The sequence below is a fragment of the Diplotaxodon limnothrissa genome, linkage group LG2, assembly GCF_057381915.1.
Source record: "Diplotaxodon limnothrissa isolate DT_005_m linkage group LG2, D_limnothrissa_male_GT1.1, whole genome shotgun sequence".
Taxonomy (NCBI): domain Eukaryota; kingdom Metazoa; phylum Chordata; class Actinopteri; order Cichliformes; family Cichlidae; genus Diplotaxodon; species Diplotaxodon limnothrissa.
Window position 1 is genome coordinate 3,703,307 of NC_140597.1, and position 23,032 is coordinate 3,726,338.

General features: G+C 37.6%; 3 protein-coding genes across 3 annotated transcripts; all 3 read right to left on the reverse strand.

Moving 5' to 3' along the window:
• Positions 1 to 156: 156 nt before the first annotated feature.
• LOC146638067 (uncharacterized) lies at positions 157 to 5,753 on the reverse strand. The gene is made up of 7 exons (XM_085360039.1): positions 5,711 to 5,753; positions 5,300 to 5,629; positions 4,835 to 5,188; positions 4,595 to 4,726; positions 4,425 to 4,462; positions 4,215 to 4,320; positions 157 to 1,120 (listed from the first exon to the last, which is right to left on the reverse strand). Exons 1-7 carry the CDS (start codon positions 5,751 to 5,753, stop codon positions 963 to 965), a joined length of 1,161 nt encoding a protein of 386 aa, XP_085216165.1. The 3' UTR covers positions 157 to 962.
• Positions 5,754 to 12,127: 6,374 nt separating this feature from the next.
• On the reverse strand, positions 12,128 to 13,377 carry LOC146638068 (uncharacterized). Its single transcript, XM_085374433.1, has 5 exons — positions 13,320 to 13,377; positions 12,782 to 13,129; positions 12,477 to 12,606; positions 12,336 to 12,417; positions 12,128 to 12,250 (listed from the first exon to the last, which is right to left on the reverse strand). Exons 1-5 carry the CDS (start codon positions 13,375 to 13,377, stop codon positions 12,128 to 12,130), a joined length of 741 nt encoding a protein of 246 aa, XP_085230559.1.
• Positions 13,378 to 14,105: 728 nt separating this feature from the next.
• LOC146638069 (uncharacterized) lies at positions 14,106 to 20,772 on the reverse strand. The gene is made up of 7 exons (XM_085374445.1): positions 20,727 to 20,772; positions 20,307 to 20,636; positions 19,855 to 20,211; positions 19,611 to 19,730; positions 19,393 to 19,437; positions 19,195 to 19,301; positions 14,106 to 14,255 (listed from the first exon to the last, which is right to left on the reverse strand). The coding sequence occupies exons 1-7, from the start codon at positions 20,767 to 20,769 to the stop codon at positions 14,106 to 14,108; spliced, it is 1,152 nt and encodes a 383-aa protein (XP_085230571.1). The 5' UTR covers positions 20,770 to 20,772.
• Between the last annotated feature and the right edge of the window lie 2,260 nt (positions 20,773 to 23,032).

The following is a 23,032-nucleotide window of genomic DNA, read 5'->3' on the forward strand; positions in this document are numbered from 1 at the left end:
AACTAATGTTGTTGCATGTTGTAATGTTGTTGTTGTTGTAATTTGCATGGAACCTGTTTAAATGTTTTGGGAAATCTTCTTGTATACCCAAACTATTTATATTTATCGTTGAATCTGTAGTCTAAAATAGTGGCGCACTGGGGTGCATATTCCTAATATTGTGTTTACGTCATTAAAGGGTAGCTTTGGCCCTTTTTCTTTCTTTTTTTAAAACTGGATGCCATTTTTCTATGTTTTTGTGTCTAAGCTACAGCTGTTCAGAGGGAGCTGGAACAAATTACCCTTGCTATCTTTACCATCGAAAGAGCTGATGCCAGCACTCCTCCAGCCGATGTGGGTATAACCATCTAGTGTGTCCTGCATGACCTGGAAGACCTGGCCTCTGCATGTGCACTCTTAATGGGTGGGATATATGCACTGAATCTCAGTTAACCTCAAGACTGAAAGCTAAGAGACAATCAAAAGCATTGAGATTTAAAGGATTTAATTGAGAGATGATACTGCACCAGAAATGTTGAAGGGTGGTGTGTATATTAGCGTTCAAGGCATATTGTTATGAGGTGGAAATATGTTCATATTCAGTTTGTGTTACATTGTGTGCATTGTAAAGGTAATTGCAATACATACTAAAAATAAGGGTAAGTTAGGAGGTTGATCTGATATCCTCGTGTTGGTGTTGTTCCCAGATCATCATACTAAATGTTGTTCCAGGATCAACATTGCAAGTGACCAATCAGAATGTTGTGACGTCATACTTTTGCGACTTCGGGAAAAACCGGCGTAAAACAAAAAACTGTACTTAAGCTGCGTGAAACCGCCTCTGTCCGCCGATCAACTGACCCTAACCCTAACCGTAACCCTTTAATAAACAGTAAGCAGAATTGATATTGTCCTTGCAACATTGGAATTTCATAAATGCACGAATGGCTTGGAATAGAATAACGTCACAACAATGTGATTGGTCACTTGCAATGTTGAACCTGGAACAACATTTTCATGATGGTCTGGGAACAACACCAACACGAGGATATCAGATCATCCAAGTTGGGAATGCAGGATGAATGTATATTTTGTGGACTTTTAAAGACGAACAATTGTTTCCATGTTAAAATGTTTACATCTGAAGTTTTTTGCCCAAACACTGGTAAAATAAATGTTGACAGTGGCGAGTGTTAAATGGTTACTGCTGTGCTGTTGCAAAAAAACTGAACGCTGACAAGCTGTTTTATTGTTAGACCATAATGTTGGCATGTTTTGTTAAAGTTTTATTTGGGATGGTGATGTAATTTTCTTTGATTGCTAATATCAGTGGACTATTTATTATTATTATTATTATTATTATTATTATTATTATTATTGTTGTTGTTGTTGTTACATTTTTTTTTTAAATTGTGGCTGTTGAGGTGGACACTTCACTTTGCATTGTTAAAGGAAAGCACTTCATTGGCATTGTGTTACTGGACTGACCCTAAGCAATCATTGCAAATAGCAACTTTGCTATCCATTTTAGACACTAAAAGAAAAAAACACTCACAGACCTTACTAGCATCACATGTGCATAACTCAAGTGTCATCTTATCAATGTGTTATGTGATCTTCAATGCGTTTTTTTTTTTCTTCTATTTCTGGTAGATACAGACATTTAATTTAAAGTCTTGATGTTGCATCTGTCTACATACTGTTAATTACTAACCCTAATGAGCTGTTGTGTTTTATTTTGGACTGGGTTTACACAAATGCTCACTGAATGTGTTGGCAATAAAATAAATTTTAAAAAATAAGTTGGATGTACTTAATTCATTTGTGTGGAACCTGTTGACAAAATAGATTTATGTAAAACTAATTAATAAAGCACAAGGTGGCTGAAAATATAATATTTGAATTAATCTAACTTAAATTTAACATTTTACTGCCACAAATAAGAAATGTGTTGAAGTAACTAATCTAAACTATCTAACCTGAAAATATATCATCTATGTTCATACAACATAACTTGATTTAGTTAGTCTTAAATATGTCTTGTTAATCTTAAGTAGTTTTTTTAAATTAGATGAACTAAAGATTTTTGCTTTAAACTAACATAATTCAATTTCGTGGAACCTGTTGACAAAATAATTTTAATTAAAGTCAACGTTTCATTTTTTTGAGTGATAAGAGCTGTGGAACAGGAAGGAACAAGTGCACATCACACTGTGACAGTTTTTCCTTTTCTTTGGTTTTTCTTAGCTGCTGGCAGAAGCAGGGAGATGCTAATCATGTATCCCTTCCTGGTATCCATGGCAATGTCTTCAAATGTTTGTTATATTATTAACCATACTTCTGAAGTCTTATTTTCCTACACACCTCACTTGTATAGTTGGTGATAGTTGGTTGTAAATGCTTGTTGCTTAAAATCGCAAAAAAGAAACAATGTTTGTGCTCTGCATTAAAGTAAAACTAAATCATTTTGGTTTGTCTATATAAAAAGAGTCTTGCAGCTGCTTTGTCATATCATATCCTGTTAAAGGGCACAGTGAGCTCTGTTCTCAGTAAACAGCTTCAGTGGTTGGTCAAAGAGTGGAGAAATGGCCCACCAAAGCCTTTGTCTGTCAGTGTAGTTGTTGCATGTGGCTTTGCTTGTTTTGTTTTTTTGTCAAGAGAACAATGCAGAGGGCCTTTAGAAAGTGCTTTTAGATAGATAAAAGATCAAATGTTATTCATTTGATTTTATATTTTTAAACATTTCTAAACAATGACATTAACTTTTTTAACCACATTAAATATCAAACTCAAAAATATCTCATGTGTGGAAAGTTGTGGCGGACCAAACACATTCGTCTGCCAGGAGCTGCACCCTGTTACTGCAACACTGCCACTTCATTAGGTACACTTGTTCACTCTAGCTGCGCTCCGAAAGAAATTTGTCATGCAGACTTAGGCAGCCAGGGATCTGATCACCAAGCTATTGATTATTAGATCTCCTGACTACAACCACCTCTAACAATTCCCACTTTGTGATAAGGCTTTTGGATGGTGGCGTCAGAATTTGTCTTTAAAAAAAAAAGCATGGATCCATCCTGCCTTGTATCATTGGTTCTGGTTGTTGGTGGTTGTGTAATGTTGTGAAGGATGTTTTCTTAGAACTCCTAGTAATAATTGAGCATTGCTTAAACACCACACAGCCTACTTAAATATCGTTGCTGATCATGTCCATCTCTTTATGACCAGCATATCCATTTTATGATGGATGCTTCTGGCAGAATAATCTCCTATATTCAAACAATCTCAATCCTGTCTCTTGAAACTGTCAATGAGTTTACTGTGCTCAGATGGCCGTGACTGTCACCAGATCTTAATCCAATGAGTACCTGTGGGATGGATATGGATGTACAGCTAACAAATCTCCAGGAACTGCTTCATGCTGTCATGTTAATAAGCACCAAAGTCTATGAGGAATGACTGCAACAGCATCTATACGGGGTAATTAATAATAATAACTGGAATAAAGACAGTCTGGAAAGCAACTTAGTGCTAGTAAGGTGTAACTATTTAAACTACTTAAGTCCTTTGGCAAAACGACTGTCTGTCTGCAAGTTTCTCTTACGTTGTCTCTAACTGGACATGGTATGATGCCCAAAATATAAAGGCTGTTCTCACAACAATTGGATCTCTTTAGCATCAGTTGTTGCACTGATATATCTCATGTGCTCTCTATACTGTGACAAAAGACAATGCACATGAGAATTAGTAAAACTGCTAAGATTTATGTTAAGATTAAGAAGGCTCTATGACTTCCACTATCGGCCATGCTTAAAGCTGTGGTTGAGAGGAAGTCACGTAACAGTCTGCTCATCTTCAATAATATATCAAAATAAAATCAAAGAAATTAAAACGGTGCTCTTTTAAGAGAGAGCGTGAGAGAGAGAATGAAAAACATGGAGGACAATGTGGAAATGACGAGAAGGAGCATAGTTTTATTATTCATTTTATTATTAAAATGACTGCCTAACTTTTCAGAGTTTTCTGAGATTAAAACTAAATTTAAATCACAATACTAAATACAAGGCAAAAACTGCATATTACACAATATATTGTTATAATATATTGTTCAGATATTACATGAACATTTTCAGAAGTGCAACAGAGGCCCTGTGGTGTTTATGGTGCTACATTGTCCCACATATTTTCAGCAATTTCCACAGGTGAATTGTTGATCTGCTACAAATCTCTCACACCAGTGTAGACTGTCTCCTCTGCTTTCCTGGAACTCATTTGCTCCACTTTGTCAGTTTTTCTCCAGGTGAAAGTTGTTGATGAATAAACCACTGAATCTTCAACTGTCTGTAGAAAAATCGAACATTCATCAACACTAAAGGTCTTGACTATAAATGATTAGAAGTATTTACCTATTAATTTCCCCATTACTTTTCTGACATACACCCTACCTGCTGACTCTGCTCCTCACCACTGACTGTTCCAACATCTGTTTGAAACACATAAGTTTTAGCTAAAAGATGCTTTAGGCTGACTGAAACAAACCAATGATATGAAACGTGACGTTAGCTTTTGCTAAATACCTTTAGATCTGACTGACGAAAGGGGAAAGTTGTATTACCTTTACAACAATTACATGTTTTCTTCTTGATGGTATAAATGAGGTAGGCGATAACAACCAGACTTGTAACCAAAACAGCACATAACAGAAAGATGGCTGTAGTGGCCTTCTGCAAATTCCATGTGGTGAGTTCTAGAAAAATACATGCACTATGGAATGTGAATTTTGGTATCATTAAAAACTGATATCAATGCATAATAATCTATTCTAAATAATAAATAATAAAATGTTAAAATTTACCTTTAACATCCAGTCTTATTCCATTACCAAAAATGATCTGTCCACATGTGGCCACAGCACAGTAGTACGACCCGGCATCAGAGGAGCTGACGTTCTTGGAGAAGCTGTAGACACATTTCTGTGTGGAGGAAGCCTCTTGAATCTTCTCACATTTATCACTGTTTTCATTTGGATAAATTGCATTAGGATGAGATTTATCAGATCTAACATTGAACCAAAACACACTGTGATTTCGAGGACATGTTTTGTTCTCGGAGTTAGAGAAAACTGAACACTGCAGAGTCACTGGGTTTCCTGGATGGACATGATCAGAAGGAAACACTTGAATGGTATCATTGATAGTTGGTTCTAGTCCTGGAAAATATAAAAGAAGAAATAATTAACATGTTCTACCCACTTTTTAACTAACAAAAAAAGAAAAACAAAATTTCACGTTGAAAAACCCCCCAAAGTAATTCAATTCACCTTTAATCCTCAGAAATGTTCCCTTTAAAAATGTCATAGCAAGCTGCCTGACTTTTATGCAGTAATAAAGACCAGTATCACTTTGATTAACTTCAATTATTTCCAGAATAAATGTTCCAGGTTCTTGTTTTGTCGTAATATGAGGAGTCTTGTTAACACCAGCATAATCAAAGGCAAATGTTCCTCCCAAGAATTCAGGCCAGCTTCCAGAAACAATCCTGATCCAATACAAGGTTGCATCATATTCAGACGTCGGGCGTGCACATGTCAGGGTCGCATTTTCTCCAACACCAATAGTCTTTGTTCCAAAGAACAGATCATCTGTGCATCCTGAAGATAAAATGAAGCAGATGAGTTAACAATAAATTTCTGGAGTTAAATTGGGAAAAAAAAAGCTGACTCTAAACTTACGACAAACTTTGAAGCTCAATAGTGTGCAAAATATGATCAGCATTTTCTGATTAATCCACTTCTAGTTCATTTCCATTTAAGCATACTATAGCAAGGGGTATCTTAATATAATCACATTAAATGGGAGGGAACAATTTCAGAACAATTTGATTGGCTGTTCGTCAAGTTGGTGCTTTGCTGTACTACCACAGTGGAAATAATATCAACCATCTTTCCGGTCTAAACAACTGAAACAACACCAACAGCACAGTTTTCTTCATGGTGGGTTTCTGTAACTCACACAAAGTGAACATGAGAGATGATATGGTGACTAAAACATTATAAAACTGCCTGTAAATTTCCAAAATACTAATATGGTTAAACTGTGTACCATAGATCACCTTTATTAACTTTGATAACATAAATTAGAGACCGTAGTGTTCTCAGCTTCCAAAATTTACTTTAAGGTTGAGTCGTGATTGGCATTAATCTTAAAGCTATGAAACTACTACTTACGGTACTTTTACATTTATCATAATTTTATTATTTATCATTGACTTCAGGACTTAGTCATGCAAAATAAGTCATAGAAATAATTGTCAAAAACACTGGATTACATATTTTCAAAAAACCATCTCAAATGCCAATTATGCTCATTTCTTTCATAAATTACATCCACATACGTATATATTTGAGTGCAATTAAGTTCAGTGTGAATGGATTACCAATGATTACCAGTTTAATTCCACTTACACATGTAGTGCAAAAGTAGATGTCCATGCTACAGTATTGCTTCATGCTGTTGTTAAAGCCATATGCTCAATCACCATGAGAAATGGCAAGAAACAGTGGTGGTGGATGGTCGTTATTTGATGAACATAAGTTACTCAGGTGGCATGTATAATTCAAATTTATGGCTATGAATGAGACTTTATCATTAAATAAAATTGACATGCTGTTTCATGAGGGGCATAAAGGCTGAAAACAGGTCAGTTTTGCCCTTTGGTAAGTGGTTTCCAAGCAAAGAGAGAGTTTCATAATATATCATGCATAATTTACCTTTAACAATGACAAATTAGATGTTATTTTTGTGAAAGAAAAATGATAGCATGCTTTAAATGGTACTAAAGGTGCATAAATGCTAAAACAATGGTCATCTTAACAAGTTGCTAGGTAAATGGCCTGTATCTGTATAGCGCTTTACTAGTCCGTAAGGACCCCAAAGTGCTTTACACATCCAGTCACCCACCCATTCACACACACATTCACACACTGCTGATGGCAGCTACATTGTAGCCACAGCCACCCTGGGGCGCACTGACAGAGGCGGTAGTTGCTAGGCAACATAATGATATCATAATTTCTGATATAGTTAGGAATCTTCATGGGCAAAAGATTGTGAAGTTTAATTGCTGAACTCTGGATGGTCTGAGAGAAGTTGCTTACCACTTATCCAGTTCACTTTGATAAAAATACAAATAATTATTACCTAAATATTAGGGGTGCAACGATACACAAAATTCACGGTTCGGTTCGGTTCGATACTTTGGTGTCACGGTTCGATATTTTTTCGATACAAAAAAATGTTCATGCCTTTTTAATTTGTCATTTATTAAAATTATAAATATATATTTTAACTCAAAAGTACAGTTTTTAAATTTAACCCTAACCCTTGTGCGTGTTTTTTATTTTGACAGCGAATGCGCACCTGCGGACCACTTATGTGCAGCCCTGGTTATTTAGCTCGTCATATTGCAGCCACAGAAATTATTTTGTCCATGAAACCATAAAGCTGCACTTTCTTTTTGCCTTATAGTCTGATTTGTCATAACTTCTCCGTTTTGTGGTAAGCTTTTCTTTGGCTGTCACTTCTTCACCCTGACCTGTCTTATTTGGCTCAGCAGAACTGAAATGCTTTTACACATGCACTCACATAAGCTCAGCGATTCTCTGCGCGATCAACCTCTCACATGTTTAAGCTTGCTGCGGGAGATTTCACTTGTCATGTCTGCATAGTAAGCTAACGATTAATAAGACGATGTCAGAGGAATTGGTGCGCAAATTATCATCACTCACAGATCAGTGCTGTCGCTCTCTATACACAGTTCACACGATTGCAAAGTGAAAGCAAAAAAACAAGCGCAAATTCAAACGCGACTTCAATATGTCACATATTGACAGTGGCTCACCGATGCCAATGACATAATTACCCAGCTACATTTCTGAAAGAATGCAAAAGCATTGACATATATTTTTCCTACGATAGCCCGACGGGCAGGGAAGAGATAGATTTTGGTAGCCGACTGAAAAAATCTCTAGCCCCGGGACATCGGGCTAGCGATATTGTGAGCCCTGTATCTGATTGAGGAATCGCTCATCTTTGGAAAAGAGAGTTTATTACAGAGAAATGTCTCTTTCCAAAATAAAAGCTATACTATCCGCTTCTTCTGGGCTATATTCTCAGCAGCATAAGGAGAATCACGTGCTAACAGCTGTCTAAATGACTCGGCTAAAGTTAGTAGCATGCTTGTTGTTTTTGTCTGCTTCCACTTGTCTTTGCACTAGGATGATGTCGGCGTAAATGTGCAGTCATATTCGTTGTGTTCCCACTAGTGCTTTCAAGTTAATCTCGTTGAAATGACCTTAACGCCACAACACGGCAAATCTCCGTTAACGAGCTACCGCCGATCGCTCCGTGCATGGGGCTAGACGGCCAACACGTTAACGAGCTAACTGCGCTAACACACTAGTTCACACCAATGTAATTGAGCATTGCATGGCACATCCAACATACTGTTTTACTTTAGTCCATGACTCGCTTACCTTCAGGGTCATACGTCACATGAAAACCAAAATAATTCCAAACGCCAGATCTGAATGAGGTTCAATTTGCCTGTTGCAAGGAGAGCTTAACTTCTGTCTCGCTAGCTTGCCCTGCGCTCTTCCTTCTGACTATGCTGTCTGTGTTGAACGCTCAGTGGATCTGCGCTGGACAGTGCAGCCTAGGCGGAGTAGTCGAACACAGATTCACTGAGCGCTCAACACAGACAGCATCGTCAGAAGGAAAATTGATAAAATAAATTAAAAATTTTGTATTGTTCGATACATATGCGTACCGAACCGAAAGCACTGTATCGAACGGTTCAATATCGATACGAATATCGTTGCACCCCTACTAAATACCTAAACTGCTATTTGATCTTTGGCACAAACAGTTCAGTCAGTTAGCTCCCTGTAATTTTCTGAGACAATCCTGTGGTCACATCTTCTATGTACACATAGTCATATGTATATTGACTGCTACAAACACATAAGGTAATAACTTACAATTATAGATTGTGACTTTTTCATGCCTTACATCTTTTGCATGTTCTCATAACAGTACTTGCACCGGAAACTCACAACGATACCAATAAACAGGAGTGCTGATGAAACACTTCTGTGTTTGAGAGTTCAAACAAGGCCATGAATACAAAGGGGTTTTTCATCTCATCTCTGTTTGAGTCTCAAGTAACTGATCTTGTACCACTGGTGGAAGGTTGAATACAACTGTATAATTAATATGAATAATTATTTCAAAACAAGCGGCCAAAGGGTATGTGAGAAAGGGAAATACACAGAGACCTGCTCAGTCATGCTGTGATCACTCTTAATCACATGTCACTGTGGGCAATGGGGAAGGTGTTCATCATTCACTTCTCTTAACTTTGTCTTTCCTTTTCTTTCTTTTAGAAATTGATTTTTAATTGGTTGCCAAACTGTAAACTATACAACTATAAAGCCTCACCAGAGATCATTGCAGTGTGTTTAACCCAGAGCTGTAACAGACATCCATCCAGTTTAAATCAATTATCAATTAAAAATAAAACTAACATCACATTTGGACAGTTGAATGTGTTTTTTAAACAATGTTCCAACTAAACAAACATGTACAGCTGAAATGATCTATTCCAACTGTTCAACTCAACCTGACCTGCTGAAGTGCAGCTCTTCCCTCACTTCATGTCTTGTGAAAGATCATACTGAGATCTGTTCTGAGTAAACAACTTCAGCAGTCAAAGAGCACAGAAACAGCCCACCACAACTTTTGTCTGTCAGTGTAGCTGCTGACTGTGTATCTGCTCATTGTTCTCTCAACTTGTAGGAGAGAAATCAAAGAAACCATAGCTGAACAATATTTATATGGAAGATATCAGATAGTGGCATTATTATAGAATAGAATAAATACAATAGAATAGCCCTTTATTGTCATTGTTAATGTACAACAAAATTGTGTGTGCAACTGTGCAAGAATAAAATATAAATAGTAAGCTGGCAGGAATGAATAACAAACGGGAGAAATACATACAATCAAGAGGAATATGCACAAAACAAGAAAGGCACACGAGAGACAGCAGGTTGCAAAGTGCTTGGAGGTAGTGCAAAGGACTAAAGGCTTTGTGTGAATGGCCTGAATGATGAGGTTACTTAGACCATGGCTCAGATTGGTCAGGTGGGTGGGAAGGGGTGGGGTGTATATGTGGAGGGAGGATGGGGTGGGTTGGGTGGATAGTGTTTGGTGGGTCTGAATGTTTGTAAATCTGGAGGTGTGGGACCTGATTGACCTTAGGTGCCTACCCAAAGGCACTTAGTCAAACAGGTGGTGAAGGATCACCTGTGATGGCTCAGGTTGTCCGGAGACAGATCTGAGCGTGTCCTCCAGGGAGACCAGTTCTCTATTGAGTGGCGTTAATTACCTTCTGCCAGGCTTCCTGGTCTCAGTTGCGGCCCTGTGTACCAAGCACCCAGGCAGAAGGAGAGCACGCTCTCCACCAGCGACTTCTGGGCCAGGTTATTCTTCCACAGGACAGGGAGGATGAGCAGCTGCTGCTGGGCCTTCTTAATTAGAGCTTTGGTTGTTGTGGGTCCAGGTGAAATAATTGGAGATGTGGTTGGATTGGTGTACAGTCATATGTGTACAACACGTAGAGGAGGGGGCTGAGAACAGAGCCGTGTGGTTATCCGGTGCTGAGTAACAGTGGGGCAAGAGATGTGGGGTCCTGGGAGTCTGACTGATTGAGACCAGTGAGTAGGAAATCTTTGACCCAGGAGGAGATGCAGGGAGAATCTGAAGCTGGTCCAGTTTGGTGGTAAGGAAGTCTGGGATTAAAGTGTTGAATGCTGAGCTGTCATCCATGAAGAGCATCCTTACATAGCTCTTCGTGTTCTCCAGATGGCTCAGTGATCTGTGAAGGGTGATGGAGACAGTGACAGCATCCTCTGTGGGCCCGTTTGCTCTGTAAGCAAACTGGTGGGGGTCGAGGGAGGGGGCTAGGCAGGCTCTGATGTGCTGAGCAGTATCCGTTTAAAACATTTCATAACTAATCTTCTCCAGACTTCATGTTTGTAGAGGGAGAGTGGGTTGAGCTGAAGGTGTGTGTGTGTGTGTGTGTGTGTGTGTGTGTGTGTGTGTGTGTGTGTGTGTGTGTGTGTGTGTGTGTTGGATGAATGTCTACACCTGATAGGCCTGGTTGTCTGTGAGGAAGCTCTCGATGCTCATCTCGTAGGCCTCTTTTAGTTAATTAAAGAAAATGCATCACACTTAAGTTGACAGTCAAAAACCTGCACTGTATGTTGCTCTGTCCATCACCATTACTCAGATTGTGAGAAAAATGTTTTAAGAAATTCACAAAAGTTGACACTCTGGACCTTTAGGAGGAGAACGCTACTCTTAATCGAGTGTAACTACTGGCAAGGATGACAACAAAAAAGCCAATGTAATGTAATGTAAATCATTTTTCTCCTGGTTTGCTGTTAATATTTAACTGTAAAATAGTTTTTAATAAACAAGACAATGTGTTATTTATTTCAAAGCAGCTTACATTGACTGAGAGGTTTCCAAAATGCAAACTTCATAGCTAATTAACATCAAAAATAACATCTATATCAACTTTTAAAAAATTAACCACAATCAATATTAAGTAAAATCTTCACGAAATAATTAGTGAGTTGAATTTTGGGTTTAATATGGCTTTAATATCATTGCATAACAGTATGTTTGTCTGTTAAGAAAGAATAGAAGCTTTCTAGTCACTAATTTCTAATCTGAAGAAGAAGCAAATTAGGAAAGACTTTTTTTCCATGGACAATAAGGAGATTAATCTGTGTCTGTGATTTTAACACAGACTATTTATAACTGTTTATTAATTTGTACAAAAACATGCATACATATAGAAATGATTATTGTGAAACATCACAATAAAAACATTTTATTTTTCAAACTTAAAAACATTCAGTGGTTTGCATCTGTTGTTTATTTATTATCTTTGCATGTAAGCTATGACAAAAACCTAAAAAATACAATTCATATTTTCTTTCAGTTTGTCCAAATGATAAATTAAATTTATACAAAACACTTTGTATAAACATTTGTATCCACATTGATGAGTTTGATAGATGTCAATCCAGTACAAGGGCCCTGGCATCGGTGTAGATGCACCCTGCAGGTTTTGTATCTGTTGTCCTTGATTTGCTCACTTTTTTAAAAGTTGCTAGAGAATAAACCACCGAGTCCTCATCCACCTGAGGAGGCATCACATATTAATATTTACACATACAGACATTAAAATATTCTTATAGCTCAGAGTTATATTTTATGTATCTTTACCTGCAGATTTTCTTGACCACCATTTCCAATGACATTTGTTTGCAGGCCAACAGCAGCTATATTGTCACATAAAAGCAGAGAACTGAAATTAGTTTACTTTTGCAAGTATTATTTGATACATTGATGCACAGTATGAGTGACTGCTTACCATTACAATCCATATATGGTTGCGTCTTCAGGTTCTTGATTGAATAAATTAGAGAGGCTATAACAATCAGACTTATAGCCAAAGCAGCACATAAAAGATAGAGAACGGTATTGTTCCTGTTGACTGCTGACACAAAATGAAAATAATTAGCCTTAAACATTATTAAAATGGTTGTTAAAAGTATTTTTTAGTTATTTGATTAATCATGTTTAGATTAATATTAGATTCAAAACTAAAATCAAATCAAATGCACAAATATTATAATTTTCTCCATTATATAAAAATATGATGTACTCGCCTTCAGTATCACCTTTTGTTGTATCTTCAGAAAATGACTCCACACATGTGGCCGTGGCACAGTAATACGTCTGAGAATCAAAGGTGCTGAAGTTTCTCAAGTAGCTGGAGAAGCATTTCGTTGTTGATAGTCCATCCAAGTTCTTTTCATATTCAGCTCCACCATTTGTATGAGTATGATTCAAACTGGAGTGAAATTTATGTGATTTAGCATTCAAACAAAACACAGTATCAGCTGCTGGACATGCTTTATCCTGGCAGTCATGGAGGACTGAACACTGCAGCGTGAATGTAGGTTTCTCATGGACGGGATCAGATGGAGGAGCTGTAGTGAAAGCTGGTTTTGGTCCTGACAAACACATCAATCATTCATGTTTATTAAAAAACAAATTACAAATTAAATTATGTAAACAGTCCTTTTATTTACACATGAATAAATGTGTAAACACAAGCAAAAACTTTATACATGTTTTTTAAATTAGTAAACTATGTAAAGTCCCAAATTTTTGTAGGACCTAAAGGTGTTTTTGTGTACTTGCCTTCAACTTTCAGGAATATTCCATTCAAAATTTTAAAGTCTTGTTTTCCTGTTTTCATACAGAAGTAAACCCCTGTATCACTTTGCCGTGCTTTTGTAATATAGAGAACAAATGCTCCAGGTTCTGTTGCAGTTCTAATGCGCTGATCAACACTCTCAAAGCTAAATGACCTTCCTAAGATTTTAGCAAAGTCTCCAGAAACAAGCTTAATCCAAAACAAGGTTCCTACTTCCCTACGGGGGCACGTCAGTTTCATCTCCTTTCCAACAGGAACAATCTTTGTCTCGAAAATCTGTTCATCTGAGCCACCTGAGGAAAAAAATCATACCTGTCAGTATGATCCAACACACAGAATCACCCGAATCCTCTTCTAAGTTTTCTGACTGTAAGACATTTTTAGTACAGGCAATCTACATATACTTACGTCCAATACTAAGCATCAGATATAAATAAAATATATTCCTCATTTCTGGTCTTTCCTCTTGGTACTGCTGTATTAAAAACCTGGTGAAATGATTTGTCTAAATATAATCACATGAAGTGGGAGGAAACTATTTCAGAAGAACCTGATTGGCTTCTCATTGTGTTGGTATTCCACTGCGTCGTGGAAACAACATCAACCACCTTTCCAACCTAAGCACATGAAACAACACCAATCGTAGGCTCTGTCATCTTATGTTTGGTTCTTGTTGCGGGTTTCTCAAACTGAAACTTATAGAAAGATAAGAGATAGCAGATTTGTTTATATTGTATCACCTGGAAAGAAATGTACAAAAAACAATTTTTTTAGGTCCTTTCTGCTGATCGACACAGTGGTGCAAGTGCAATGTTGACAGACTTCAAGGGGGAACTAGACCCTGTCTTAAAGAACTGCCTGTGTTCCCACCACATTTGTCCAGGTTTCCTCACAGACAGGTCGTGATGTTCTTTGAAAGACTGAAATGGTAAAATCACATACAAGTGATTATAAGGAACAGAGATCATACAAAACTCACAATGTATCCAGTCTGAGGGTACCTTAACACAGACAAATCTGCACCCACAACCACACTGCACTGTAATGCAACAAAATAATCTATAAGCTACCCTGATGGCCTGACCTTAATCCACGAGGCCTGGCTGGGCCTACACAACCTGGGCCTACAGCTTGCAGAGATGGTTAGGGGTCTGGTGCTTTGTAGATCAGGAAGGAGTCAAGGGCGGAGAACCTGGTGGTCCAATCCCCAATTGACAAATATGGCTATGCTGACAATAAACATAGATGAACAAGTTAGAATCCATTTATTCTAAAATAGATAACTCTAAACTAACTGCAAAGTTAACTAAAACAGATATCAATAGTTGGGTGCCATAAGCTTATAAAAGCACTGGGCGTGTCAATTCAGTGGGTGCAGAAAACACAGTCCAAGGTCCACGCACACCCACTTGATCATCTTAAGTTGTAAGGGTTAACCCTAAACAATAAATTCCAACATTCCAGAAAATTCCTGCCATTTTTAGTTTCAATAAAATATCATGAAATTGTGATGGCTGTAAGGTTCTCATGACGTAGATAAAAGAGGAGAAGATATTGTGCAATAGTAAATATTTCTCTCCAGAAATAAGTACTGTAAAACTTGAAAGAAGGCCCAGGTCTAAATTGACCTGCATCTTATTATGAAGGCATGGAATATGAATAGTATGTAATGTCTAATGGATTATTGCAAAAGTAAAAATTGGAAGTTTAACATCTCATTCACATATGCATCGTCTTCAGCAAGCTTCTTGCCATTTCTCATCCACTGTCCACTCTGCTCAGACTGCAGCTCTCTTCACCCCTGCTTCTTAGACCTGAAAGCCATTTCAGCTGCTCTGCTTCAGATTTGATTCTTTATTCATTTGGATTAGCAAGTCACACTCTGGACTCTATGCTCAACTTTCTTTTGAACAGCCAGAAAACTGCACTGATCTGCATGTCCAGCTACAAGCTCTGCTATGCTCAGCCCTATTCTGTCCTGGATAACATCACATTCAACACCAGCAACCCAGTAGAAGTTATTATCTTGTATGCAACTGCAGTCTCCCTTTTATTTATCTGCAAGTGCATTCACAACATTTTCAGAAAACCTGACCCCCAATCTTGAGGTCAAGGTCACTGAGATTTGAAGTCGTCCAAGATTTGTGGTAGAAAAATCTAAAGTATTAATTTGGAAATCCTACATCACTTCATTCTCGAGTCATCGCATTCACAAGATTTTCAAAATAATTTGACCTTTGACCTTGAGGTTGAGGTCGACATTTGAACTCATCCAAAATTTTCAGTAGATACACCTATGTTATCTATTGGTTCATTATTGAATTATCGCATTCTCAGACTTGGGTGTCTACATTGCCCGCTTGGACAGCAGGGTAATGTCAATACCCCATCAGCCTTTTGCAGCTGAGGGGTAAAAACAAAAAATACATTTTCCCTTTTTTTTTTTTTGCATAATTTGCCTTTTCTTTGTGTGACAAACACAATTCATAGTCTTCATAGTCTTGCAATACATGGAAACTTAAGCATTTCTGTGGTTGGGCTTTCAAATAAAGGTGTGAATAGAAAAGCGACTTTTCTTTTCTTTAATCTCAGGAAGCTGGGCCTGCAGTACCGTTTTATCAATTCATAGCATAACAAACAGCTTACAAGAGCATCAAGGAGGTAGAACAGGAAAGAAAACATCTCCTTGTCACATTCTTCACTGGTCTCTGTGGCAAGGTTTTAATTATTGCCAAAGAACTGGCTATGCTTTACTTAGCACAAATATGGATAGGAAGCTTGTCAAAATTAATGATCAGTGACCTAGTAATGCAGTTGCATGACTGCTGCATGCAACTGCATTACTTTGTGATATATATTGGTAAAAAAGACACCAGTGGTTTAAAAGAAGAAAAACAAATGTCTCCCTTAAATTGTAAGGGAGGCATTTTTCAAAGTTTTTTTTTAACAGGTTTGTAAGAAAGACTTTGACTTGGGAAATGGTGTTTGGGTGGATGTTTTTCATTTTTATTATAATGCACAAAGAATAGTCACCTGACATTGGATGGAAGACCAGGGCCCCATACTATGAAGCTTGTTCAGCATACCCAAGATGTCTTTTCATCATCTGGATTCACTTATCCTAACACTGGCTGTAATGATAATCGGTCACACGAAGCTGGTTATCAGCTCGCTAATCTAACCCAGGGTTTCCCTTGTGCATTCACGTGAAAGTGGTGGTGATGCTGCCAATAATCTATCAAAATTATGTTTCACAGGTTACATGACTTTTTTTAGAACAGCAATTTATCCTAATGCTTGCCACCTACTCAAGAGGCATTATCAGACAGTGATTAGTAGCTGCAATCCAGCAGTAGATTAGAATAAAGTATAAGACAAATAAAGTATAATAACATTAGTGGAATCTAAAGTATCTTTGCTGATCTTTGAAAAAATAATGTAAATCTGTTACATTATTCTATTAACACCCCCCAAACTCAATCTTAAATCCTTATTTTATGAAATATTGTGGTTACAAAAGCTGATAGCACTTTATATTAATGTCACACTATTAAGCATTGCTAAGGTATTAGTAAAGTATTAACAAGTGCTACATTCATCATTGATATAGTATTACCCCTCCTTACTATGTTATATATGAATACAAACACATTATTATGACTATGATGACAGTCAATAAACTTCTACTATTGACATCCATTGATGTGCCTTTTCAATGTCACACTAAGCCTTTTCATAGATGTTGATTTATTAATAATACCCCATGTTTTCAGAAGGTGGAGGGCACGTTTTCTCTACAGAAACAGTTATGTGTGAGGGAATGCAGAGTGGTCTGTCTCTCCTGCTGCTTTGAGCATGTACATGACAAAAGAATTTCCCTCGGGATAAATAAAGTTATTCTTATTCTTATCTTCAAGATGGTGTGGGTTCTTGAGCTAAAAAGTTAGCAGCTGAGTGATGGATTTAGAGTAGAAATGTCCCCAGCTTCTCACAGACAGTTTACAAAATTTGTACATCAACAAACACTGTCGAGCTGTCCAGTTCATTCATTCATACAAACTTGCACAAACCCTTGGTACTTTCTGTCACAACGTCTCTCAGAGCAGGCCATCGATCACAACCACATTCACTTCACCCTACAAAGTTCTTTACAATAAAACAGAAAATCAACCTCACTAACATAAAAACAAACCATATATAATGCAAATGCTTTTTTTAAACTTATTAAACACATTGCACTCCTTTTAACATGAGTTTTAAAACTTTCTCTAAATATAACCATTGTTATTTTACATTTTAACATGGATTTTAACATTTTTAATATTTCAACACATTTTAATAGTTTTCAGTTTTACCTGGTTTCAAACTAGTAAGTTGATTAATTAAAACAAATAAACCAGTTACAGAAAATCAGGAAAATATAAAATAACAAACAAAAAAAATCCACATGTACTAAATAAATCAATAGGCTAATGCATAATAAACCATGTTTGTTTATAAATAATCTATATTCATATGTATCATTTTGATAACAACAATGCTAATATTTGTATATAAAAAATATTACATTTATTAATTGTGTAAATTCCCTGCACCTCTCATGCGCGTCCACATGACGTCCAAAATATGTACTCAGTCCAAAGTTAAAATGTTGAACGTCAAATTGGGTCAGGGCTGGACGTCAAAATCATGGACCAAGTTTAGACGTCGTACAGATGTCCAGAATTGGTGATTGACCAATGGACCCAATATAGACATGAGCTATTGGACGTCTGTCTGACGTCCAATATTTTGTGGTTCACATAGGTCAATTTTGTTGAAGTGTTTTAAATTGCACTGATGCATTAAAGAATGGTTAAGATGATAAAATATGCATGTTAAACAAAAGAAAGATGGGAAGCCCCCTTTGCAAGTATGTAAGCATTTATTTAAATATATAGCGTCATAGTATATCAGCAAAATGTATATTTTACACTTCCAAAAGAGCATTAAAAATACAAACTGGACAATAACACAATGTGATGTTAAAATCATACATGTTATTATAATATAATTTGTGGGTTTCAAAAGTAAAATAGAAGACATATGTTGTATGACATTGTTGTTTGTCATACAAACATTTTGTCACGGTCCTGGGTCTCCTGACCCAGCGTTTTTAGTTCTTTGTGATTTTTCGTATTATTGTACTTGTGTGTGATTTATTCTATGGCCTCTAGTTTTGATCCCTTGCCCTTCATGTCTCCCTGTGTGCCCCTCTGTGTATCTGTGAGCCCTCGTCTCTCCTTATGTTTTATTCCATGCTTCCCCTGCCCATTATGTCTAAGTTCTCCCCGTGCTCTCTCTTCCCCCTGTGTGCCCTCTATGTATTTATGAGCCCTCGTCCCCTTTCGTGTTTATTCCGTGTCTCCCCTGCCTGTTACGTTGGTGTTCTACTCGTGCTCTCTCTCCTCCTGTACTTCCTGTTCCACCTCTCCCGTCAGTGTTCAGTTCACCCCCGCCCTGTCTCGTTATGATTATCAGTGTCACCTGTGTTCCCCGTGTGTTCCCACTTCCCTCGTTAACCCTCTGTGTATTTCTGTCTGCGTCTCCCTCTGTTCAGTGTGACGTCGTCCCTCATGCCGTGTGTGGATCTCCCTGTGTCTCTCTGTGAGTTCTTAGTTTGTGGTTTCCCAGTTCAGTTTGTATATTTGTTCTGCCAGCGAATAAAGCTGAGTTTTGAGTTCATTCCCTCGTGCCTGTGAGTCCTGCATTTTGGGTCCTACTCCTGCCTGCCGCACGGCGATTCATGACACATTTGTAATTGGTAATATCACTTAAAATTCAGTTTAAAAATAGTTATTTTACTGCAGAAGCACTGACATCAGAGTAGACTGTTGCTTCCTCTTCTGCTTTTTCATTTCTTCTCACTAGTTTGCCACTTTTCTTTATGGTGAAAGTTGCTACTGAATAAACCATCGAGTTCTCGCCTCTCTGAGCAAATACATACAATTTATGGAGATAAATAAAGTGAAAAAAAAAATTTCAAATGACATTAATTTATCTTTGTTTCTGATTTACACCTTACCTCCTGATTCTCGTGATTGCCGCTGGTTGTTCCAAGATCTGTGTCTGAAACAAAAAAAAATTAAGATGAAAGACACTCTTGGCTGATTTTAAAAAACAACTATGTAAATCAATTCAATTCAGTTTTATTTAAAATCACAACAACAGTCACCTCAAGCTTAATCAAGTGACGCTTTTGCAAAATAACGTTAGATAGAGAAGGGAGAACTTACCAGGGCAGCAAACACTTAATTTCTTGATGAGGTAGGCTATAACAAGTAGACTTGTAGCCAGTGCAGCAGATAACACAAAGAGAACTGTATTGGCCTTCTGCAAGTCCCATGTGCTGGGCCCTGGAAAAATATAAGAATCCCATCATTAGGATTTTTGTTGTTGTTGTTACATTAGAAATTTGACAAATGTATTCAGCTGATATTAATATATTCTGAATTGTTTGATAAACGTTGGACATTTTACCCTTAACGTTCAGCTTTGTTCCATTTCCAAAAACGATCTGTCCACATGTGGCCACAGCACAGTAGTAAGACCCAGCATCAGCAGTGTTGACGTTCTTGGAGAAGCTATAGTCACATTTGTATTGCGAAGGATCCTCGGCACTCTTGTTACATTCATCACCAGTATTTCCATGAGCATAGATTAGACTGGGTTGAGACTGGTCTGTTCCAGCTCTGAACCAAAACACACTGTGATTTCCAGAACAAGTTTTCTTCTCAGTGTTAGAGAGGAGTGAACACTGCAGAGCCACTGGATCTCCTTGATAGACATGATCAGATGGAGGCATTTGAAAAATGTCAGTGACATCAGGTTCTAGTTCTGGAAAATATAAAAGACGAAATAGTTAAAATATTTCATTCACTTCACCGAGAAAAATAAATATTAGATTTTTCGAAAAAATTAAACATATTGACCTTTAATTGTAAGAAACGTTCCTTTTAAAAATGTCATAGCAAGCTGCCTGACTTTTATACAGTAGTAAAGGCCAATGTCACTAAGATTAACTTTACTTATTTCAAGAGTAAAAGTTCCAGGCTCTTGTTTTGCTGTAATATGGGGAGTTTTGTTAACACCATTATAGTCAAAGGTAAATGTTCCTCCCAAGAATTCAACTGAGCTTCCAGAAACTATCCTTATCCAGTACATGGTTTCTTTGTACTCAGCTACTCGGCGTGGGCATTTCAGAGTCACATAATCTCCAACAACTAAACTCTTTGTTTCAAAGAATAGATCATCTGTGCATCCTGAAAATAAAATGTGAAAAAAGCAGTGAGAGATAGATTTGTAAGTGCTAAATTGTACAAATATATGAATAAATAAATAAATAAACTTACTACCAACTCTGACGCTCAGCAGTATGTAAAATATTATCAGCATTTTCTGATTAATCCACTTGCAGCTCATTTCTTAAAGCACACAGCATTTAAAACATATTATAAGATGATGCAACTTAATATAATCACATCAAGTGGGAGGGAACAATTTTAGAACAATCTGATTGGCTTTTTATTACGTTAGTGCTTCACTGCACTACCACAGTGGAAATAATATCAACCATCTTTCCAGTCTAAACATATGAAACAACACCATCAACATGCTTTTTTTTATGGTGGGTTTCTTCATTTATGAGGGCGTAAACGTAAGAGATGACACAGTAAACTAAAACACAAAAACAGAATTGTCTGGATATTTTCTAGAATATAGAGGCAACAGACTTTATCTTACCTAACATGGTCAAGCTATTTAGGACTCATAAAATTGTTACCATTATTAGCATGACCCACGATCATAACATAAATAAGTGAGGAACTTTTTAAAGCATTTATTGCTTTGAAAAGTATAATTTAACATTTAGGCTGGCCTTGGTTTATGGTTAACCTTAAGCTAAGGAGTACTTTCTTAAGGTTAGGAAACACATTGTAATGGTAAATTAACCGTTACAATATTGCTGTAACAATATCAATGATCTAATTCAACAATTTAATGTTGTAAAGAACGTGATATAAATACAGTGGGGCAAAAAAGTATTTAGTCAGCCACCGATTGTGCAAGTTCCCCCACTTAAAATGATGACAGAGGTCAGTAATTTGCACCAGAGGTACACTTCAACTGTGAGAGACAGAATGTGAAAAAAAAAATCCATGAATCCACATGGTAGGATTTGTAAAGAATTTATTCGTAAATCAGGGTGGAAAATAAGTATTTGGTCAATAACAAAAATACAACTCAATACTTTGTAACATAACCTTTGTTGGCAATAACAGAGGTCAAACGTTTACTATAGGTCTTTACCAGGTTTGCACACACAGTAGCTGGTATTTTGGCCCATTCCTCCATGCAGATCTTCTCGAGAGCAGTGATGTTTTGGGGCTGTCGCCGAGCAACACGGACTTTCAACTCCCGCCACAGATTTTCTATGGGGTTGAGGTCTGGAGACTGGCTAGGCCACTCCAGGACTTTCAAATGCTTCTTACGGAGCCACTCCTTTGTTGCCCGGGCGGTGTGTTTTGGATCATTGTCATGTTGGAAGACCCAGCCTCGTTTCATCTTCAAAGTTCTCACTGATGGAAGGAGGTTTTGGCTCAAAATCTCACGATACATGGCCCCATTCATTCTGTCCTTAACACGGATCAGTCGTCCTGTCCCCTTGGCAGAAAAACAGCCCCATAGCATGATGTTTCCACCCCCATGCTTCACAGTAGGTATGGTGTTCTTGGGATGCAACTCAGTATTCTTCTTCCTCCAAACACGACGAGTTGAGTTTATACCAAAAAGTTCTACTTTGGTTTCATCTGACCACATGACATTCTCCCAATCCTCTGCTGTATCATCCATGTGCTCTCTGGCAAACTTCAGACGGGCCTGGACATGCACTGGCTTCAGCAGCGGAACACGTCTGGCACTGCGGGATTTGATTCCCTGCCGTTGTAGTGTGTTACTGATTGTGACCTTTGTTATTTTGGTCCCAGCTCTCTGCAGGTCATTCACCAGGTCCCCCCGTGTGGTTCTGGGATCTTTGCTCACCGTTCTCATGATCATTTTGACCCCACGGAATGAAGTCTTGCGTGGAGCCCCAGATCAAGGGAGATTATCAGTGGTCTTGTATGTCTTCCATTTTCTGATGATTGCTCCCACAGTTGATTTTTTCACACCAAGCTGCTTGCCTATTGTAGATTCACTCTTCCCAGTCTGGTGCAGGTCTACAATACTTTTCCTGGTGTCCTTCGAAAGCTCTTTGGTCTTGGCCATGGCGGAGTTTGGAGTCTGACTGTTTGAGGCTGTGGACAGGTGTCTTTTATACAGATGATGAGTTCAAACAGGTGCCATTCATACAGGTAACGAGTGGGGGACAGAAAAGCTTCTTACAGAAGACGTTACAGGTCGTTGAGAGCCAGAGATTTTCCTTGTTTGAGGTGACCAAATACTTATTTTCCACTCTAATTTACGAATAAATTCTTTACAAATCCTACCATGTGGATTCATGGATTTTTTTTTCACATTCTGTCTCTCACAGTTGAAGTGTACCTCTGGTGCAAATTACTGACCTCTGTCATTATTTTAAGTGGGGGAACTTGCACAATCGGTGGCTGACTAAATAGTTTTTTGCCCCACTGTAATTATGTAAATTGAATTACTATGA